The following is a 7,333-nucleotide window of genomic DNA, read 5'->3' on the forward strand; positions in this document are numbered from 1 at the left end:
GGATGGCGTATGCTGTATTGCCTTCCAGGTCGTGCCAAGAGTGGGAAGAAAGAAGAGGCTGCTCTGCTGAATGGTTTTTGCTTAACACACTGCTATAGATGAGAGCACAGACTAACCTCTTCAAACGGGGGGGCCTAAAGTTAGGAGCCCAAATTTATAGTTAGGCACCTAATAAGTGGCCTGATTTTCAGAGATGTTCAGACAATGGATGCTCAGGACCACTGAAAATCAGACCACTTATGGTATTTCAGTCCCTTCAAGTGCCTCACTTTAAATACCCACTCTTGAAAACTGTGGCTCTAGAATTTATGCTTGACCATGGGACAGGAAACCTTGTTAACAGCCATTCTTTGCCATCAGACTTTTAACTGACCTTCATATCTCATGACCGCTTGAGCAGACATGAACCTGAGCTGTAATTTGTATCCTGACCTGAGATCCAATGTTCAGGGGAGTTTTGGGTCTAAGGTTTTTGTCCCAGCCCATTTGCACATGAAGGAACCAGATCCTATAACAAAGGCATTCTAATACCTAAATCAGGTACACTTCCTACCTTCTCCCTCCAACAACCATCATTACAGCTGACTTCCCAAGTCACTCTCACAAAGACCTCAAGATAAAAATAAAACTCGTGACAAAAGTCCAGTGAGTGAAAATCATCTTTGGCTTTTCTGAGCCTTAATTTTCCAGCATATTGTGGGCAGTTTTTTGTTGGTGCTGAAGCTACGGGTAGCTAAGAAGTTTAAAATTCTGTTGAAGCTTTGTTTTGGCCTAGGGATAGGCTACTGCTGTTTGTTCCTTCTCCCAGGTGCTTTTGGCCCATTGTCACATATTGGGCCAACTCTTGTAGGGTGCTGAACTGATAAGTTCCGTGGGAGAAGAAGGTAGTTGGCACCTCAAAAGATCTGACCCATTTTCTGTGCTGCGTTCGTCCCTAGAGAAGTTGATGATGAGCTGTAGGCAGTGGATAATGTGTGGGATGGTAATGAATAGGTACCATTGTTTGGTTTGTGGACAGTACAGTGACATTGGCTCCATTGCGAAGCAAACTATACCAGAACTCAGCAATAAGCCATCCTCCCAACTGCATCTCCTCCAGCAGTAGAACAGCAGTATGGATTTTTAGAGTGAGAGTTACCTGTTTCCAGGCCAGATGCTGCTGACTTAGAGACCTGCAGGAAAAACCAACTTCAAAAAATATCCTCTGAGCTCTCTCATGGATATGAGCTCCAGTTAGGCCACTGGTCTGCAGTAACCACGGTGGAGGTGAATCGGATTTCTTTCAGCTCTGGGTCTTGCAAACACTCGTTTCTTCCTAGGGCAGTGAATCTGCATCCTGGGAAAGAAAAATGTCCATGATGAAAGAGATGTATTATTGTGGGCCTGCAGCAGTTGTGACTTTCCAGTATGGCTTACTGGAAATCACTAAGAAGGACAAGATTAGGGCAGATTTGTTGAGTGTCTCATTCAACTCAGTAAGATGGACACTGTCTGGCTTTCAGCACCACCAGTGTCTGTTGTCTTTATCTGGATACATTTGATGCACCAGCCACTATGGGTGGTTATTTTCTGACACTGAACAAATTCCTTGGTGTCCTTTTTACTAGGATTGGAGATGGGCCTGAATCAACCCCCCAAATTGGAATAAGCCAACCATTGGGGAAGCTTGAATCCAGATCTACACTTCACAACAAGCCCCATCTCTATACTGGGCTCTATGAAAACTCTCTGGAGTCCAGCAACTTTAGGAGAGGCTGAATCCATCTCTGAATTTTGTGGTTTGGGCCAATTTTATATCAAGGGTGAAAGAGAAATGGACCCCTTGAGCTCCACAGTGGTCCAGGAATGCAGTCGTAAAATCCTTTCTGCAGGGTCACCTCCTTTCCACTGCAGAGCTGGTTCCTCTGGGTAAGGAAACTTGCTAACCTAGTGAGGAGGGCTTTAAACTAGGTTCGCTGGGGGATGGTGACCTAAGCCCAGAGGTAAGTGGGGAAGTGGGATACCGGGAGGAAACACAAGGAGGAGGGTGCAACAGGGGAAGCCTCCTGATTCATACTAAGAAACCAGGGCAATCGGCTAGTTATCTTAGGTGCCTGTACACGAACGCAAGAGGCCTGGGAAACAAGCAGGAAGAATTGGAAGTCCTGGCACAGTCAAGGAACTATGTTGTGATTGGAATAACAGAGACGTGGTGGGGTAGCTCATATGAGTGGAGCGCTGTCATGGATGGGTATAAACTGTTCAGGAAGGACAGGCGGGGGAGAAAAGGTGGAGGAGTTGCACTGTATGTAAGGGAGCAGTATGATTGCTCAGAGCTCCAGTATGAAACTGGAGTAAAGCCTGTTGAGAGTCTTTGGGTTAAGTTTAGAGGCAAGAACAACAAGGGTGAAGTCGTGATGGGCGACTGCTATAGACCACCAGACCAGGTGGAGCAGGTAGACGAGGCTTTCTTCAGACAACTAACAGAAATTTCCAGATCGCAGGTCCTGGTTCTCATGGGGGACTTCAATCACCCTGACATCTGCTGGGAGAGCAATACAGCAGTGCACAGACAATCCAGGAAGTTTTTGGAGAGTGTTGGGGACAATGTCCTGGTGCAAGTGCTGGAGGAACCAACTAGGGGCTGTGAATCTCTTGACCTGCTGCTCACAAACTGGAAAGAATTGGTAGGGGAAGTAGAAGTGGGTGGCAACCTGGGCAGCAGTGACCATGAGATGGTTGAGTTCAGGATCCTGACAAAAGGAAGAAAGGAGAGCAGCAGAATATGGAGCCTGGACTTCAGAAAAGCAGACTGACTCCCTCAGGGAACTGATGGGCAGGATCCCCTGGGAGGCTAATATAAGGGGAAAAGGAGTCCAGGAGAGCTGGCTGTATTTTTAAAAAGCCTTTACCAAGGCTTTTTTTTATTGAGGCAGGAACAAACCATCCCGATGTGCAGAAAGAATAGCAAATATGGCAGGCGACCAGCTTGGCTTAACAGAGAAATCTTCGGTGAGCTTAAACACAAAAAGAAAGCTTATAAGAAGTGGAAACTTGGACAGATGACTAGGGAGGGGTATAAAAGTATTGCTCGAGCATGCATGGGTGTAATCAGGAAGGCAAAAGCACAATTGGAGTTGCAGCTAGCAAGGGATGTGAAGGGTAACAAGAAGGGTTTCTACAAGTATGTTAGCAACAAGAAGAAGGTCAGGGAAAGTGTGGGCCCCTTACTGAATGGGGGAGGCAACCTAGTGACAGGTGATGTTGAAAAAGCTGAAGTTCTCAATGCTTTTTTTGCCTTGGTCTTCACAAACAAGGTCAGCGCCCAGACTGCTGCATGGGCAGCACAGCATGGGGAGGAGGTGAGAAGCTCAGTCCTTAACCTGCTCTTTCACCACTATTTAGAAAAGCTGGACATGCACAAGTCCCTGGGTCTGGGTCTAATGCATCTGAGGGTGATGAGGGACTTGGCGGATGTGATTGCAGAGCCATTGGCCGTTATCTTTGAAAACTTGTGGTGATCAGGGGAGGTCCCAGATGACTGGAAAAAGGCTAATGTAGTGCCCATCTTTAAAAAAGGGAAGAAGGAAAATCCGGGGAACTACAGACCGGTCAGCCTCACCTCAGTCCCTGGAAAAATCATGGATCAGGTCCTCAAGGAATCCATTTTGAAGCACTTGGAGAAGAGGAAGGTGATCAGGAACAGTCAACATGGATTCACCAAGGGCAAGTCATGCCGGACCAACTTGATTGCCTTCTATGATGAGATAACTGGTTCTGTGGATATGGGGAAAGCGGTGGACATGATGATATATCTTGACTTTAGCAATGCTTTTGATATGGTCTCCCACAGTATTATTGCCAGCAAGTTGCAAAAGTATGGATTGGATGAATGGACTATAAGGTAGATAGAAAGCTGGCTAGATCGTCGGGCTCAACGGGTAGAGTGATCAACGGCTCGATGTCTAGTTGGCAGCCGGTATCAAGCGGAGTGCCCCAGGGGTTGGTCCTGGTTTTGTTCAATGTCTTCATTAATGATTTGGATGATGGGATGGACTGTACCCTCAGCAAGTTCGTGGATGACACTAAGCGGGAGAGGTAGATATGCTGGAGGGTAGGCATAGGGTCCAGAGTGACCTAGACAAATTGGAGGATTGGGCCAAAAGAAATCTGACGAGGTTCAACAAGGACAAGTGCAGAGTCCTGCACTTAGGACGGAAGAATCCCATGCACTGCTACAGGCTGGGGACCAACTGGCTAAGCGGCAGTTCTGCAGAAATGGACCTGGGAATTACAGTGGACGAGAAGCTGGATATGAGTCAGCAGTGTGCCCTAGTTGCCAAGAAGGCTAATGGCATATTGGGCTGTATTAGTAGGAGCATTGCCAGCAGATTGAGGGAAGTGATTATTCCCCTCTATTCGGCACTGGTGAGGCCACATCTGGAGTACTGCGTCCAGTTTTGGGCCCCCCACAAAGGATGTGGACAAATTGGAGAAAGCCCAGCAGAGGGCAACAAAAATTATTAGGGGGCTCCGGCACATGACTTATGAGGAGAGGCTGAGGGAACTGGGCTTATTTAGTCTGCAGAAGAGAAGAGAGAGGGGGAATTTGATAGCAGCCTTCAACTACCTGAAGGGGGATTCCGAAGAGGATTTAGCTAGACTGTTCTCAGTGGTGGCAGATGACAGAACAAGGAGCAATGGTCTCAAGTTGCAGTGGGGGAGGTCTAGGTTAGATATTAGGAAAAACTATTTCACTAGGAGGGTGGTGAAGCACTGGAATGGGTTACCTAGGGAGGTGGTGGAATCTCCATCCTTAGAGGTTTTTAAGGCCCGGCTTGACAAAGCCCTGGCTGGGATGATTTAGTTGGGGTTGGTCCTGCTTTGAGTAGGGGGTTGGACTAGATGACCTCCTGAGGTCTCTTCCAACCCTAATCTTTTATGATTCTAGGAAACAGCAGGGTCTGGCTATACGAGTGCCAACCCTCTGTGTATATAAACACACATTTCCCCTAGTGGTTTCAATCCCTGATTTAATCTGACGTGATTTATTTTTCTTAGCCAATTCAGAGAATCATTCTGCGGTTCAAATATATTCGGGTGTGGTTGGAGGGTGGAGGGGGTGAGATAAAGTGTTACCAAAGTCATTATGCCAAGTCTGTATCTCTCACCCCTCCCTGGCTGTCTCCACAGAATGACATTTTTGAGTGGTGTCGAGACCACCGGGTGCATCACAAGTACTCGGAGACGGACGCTGACCCCCACAATGCATGTCGTGGCTTCTTCTTCTCCCACATCGGCTGGCTCTTTGTCCGCAAGCATCGCGATGTCATAGAAAAAGGCAGGAAGCTGGATTTCACTGACCTGCTGGATGACCCTGTTGTGCGGTTTCAAAGAAAGTAAGTGAAAGCTCTGGAACTGCTCCCAAGCGGGGATCTGAGCAGAGGTTTGGGGGGGGTGGGGGTGTTTCCGCTTAGTCTATTTCTGATACATTATTTTATACTTCCCTTTCTTTCCTCCCCAACATGCCCTTCCCTAAACTTGTCTGGAAATAGTAGAGCCCACCCCACGCAGTGGTAACCTGTTGGGTACCAGGAGATCAGTCCTGCAAGCTCTTACTCCCAGACCCCCTTGCCGGAGCAAACTGCCCCTTTCTTACCTTCCCCTCTTCCAAAAACACCAGGGGAAAAAAAAGAAAAGTCTGCATCTGGAGCTTTAATTGGATTCTATCAATTAATGCAATAAACATGATCATCATTAACCGCCTCAGTGGGTAATAAAACATATCCCTCTGTCGGAATTATCCAATGATCACCAACCCGGCCCACGGGACCCAGTCGAGCTGAACTGCTGTCTCTCCCAGTACCTTAATTCCTTTATAAAATGAGATGTCATCAGCTTGGCCCGCTGGGTTCGTACAGACCAGACTGCAGCCTTCCCCAGTCCATTATCATCACTATGGTAACGGATACTGATCTGGATGTTTCCACCTATATTGAAATTATAGTATTTTCTATGATGAGTAGTTACTGCCTAGGATGTAGGCACTATTCCCAGCATTGAGTTCTAAAAGGCAGATTGGATCAATTCTGTTTGGTAACCAGAGTGTTATTTTTGGACACTACTGGGAAGAGAGGGCAGTCATGCTTGTCTTCGCATTGCAAAAACGCCCAGGAAGGGCTGAACGAATCGCTGGTCAATGGGCCTGGACCAGGGATGAAACTGATGCAATGCGTTGGTCTAGTTGTTTTAGTTGCTTTTTGGAGAGCCGTGGAGAATTCCCCAGGACTTTGCAAAGTCTCCTTTGCAGTGTGTTTGAGCTTCCATCATTGTCTTCTCACCTTTGCATGAGTGAATCATGTCCTGTCTCAGACAGGCATTTCTGTAGTGCTTATATAACTGTGGCATAAGGTACAGTTCTGTGCAGGGAAGATTGTCTTAGCAAGTGATATTGCTCTGGATTTGACAGTTGAGTTTTGGACTATTTAGTCTAGTGAATTTAGAGTTTACATTTTCTCTTTCTCAGGAACATGCACCTGTTTATGTCAACACCACATTGTTGTAAGAACAGAAGCTTATTATTTACTTCCTGGAAAAACAAAGAAGTCTGATTGGTCATAATAATATTGAATTGTACCTCTCTAGTGGATTTCTTAGGACCAGATTAGGTGACATCCTTACTCACTCTGGGTCCAATTCCATTGTCAGTTACAGTAACGTAAATCTGGAGTAAAACCGTTAATTTCAATGGTGGTATTCTACGTTTACACTGGTGTAACAGAGAGCAGAACTTGGGCCACTGAGTAGTGCCTTAGTCCATGAATAATCCACTCCATTAACTGCAATCAAACTACTCCGTGGTTCTCAACCAGAGGTCCAGGGCCCCCTGGGGAGCTGAAGCAGGTTTCAGGGTGTCCACCAAGCATGGCTGGTGTTAGACTCACTTGGGCCCAGTGCAGAAAGCCAAAGCCCCGCTGCACAGGACTGCAGCCCAGGGTCCCGGGCCCCACCACCCGGGGCTGAAGCCGAAGCCTGAGCAACTTAGCTTCACGGTGCCCCCAGTGGCGTGGTGTCCCGAGCAATTCCCCTGCTTGCTACCCTTTAACGCTGGCCCTGGCTTTTATATGCAAAAAAACAGTTGTGGCACAGGTGGGCAGTGGAGATTTTATAGCCTGTTGGGGGGCCTCAGAAAGAAAAAGATTGAGAACGCCTGGTGTAAGGTACAATTCTCTGTGAGTAAAGGTACAACAATCTCTGGCCCTTAACTGCACAACATGGGACAAAAGCTCAGAATGAAGGACGTACACACACACACACACACACACACACACACACACACACACACACACACACA

The 7,333-nt window shown here is 47.1% G+C and overlaps 1 protein-coding gene across 1 annotated transcript in view; it reads left to right on the forward strand.

Annotated features, from left to right (window-relative positions):
* Window positions 1-7,333, forward strand: part of SCD5 (stearoyl-CoA desaturase 5) — a 67,293-nt gene that overhangs the window by 49,020 nt on the left and 10,940 nt on the right. The window contains exon 3 of the mRNA XM_026653340.1: window positions 5,173-5,378. Coding sequence (XP_026509125.1) covers window positions 5,173-5,378 — 206 coding nt within the window. The remainder of the gene's footprint in view (window positions 1-5,172; window positions 5,379-7,333) is intronic.

This window comes from Terrapene carolina, unplaced genomic scaffold (assembly GCF_002925995.2).
Source record: "Terrapene carolina triunguis isolate 2854851 unplaced genomic scaffold, T_m_triunguis-2.0 Scaffold136, whole genome shotgun sequence".
NCBI classification, from domain to species: domain Eukaryota; kingdom Metazoa; phylum Chordata; order Testudines; family Emydidae; genus Terrapene; species Terrapene triunguis.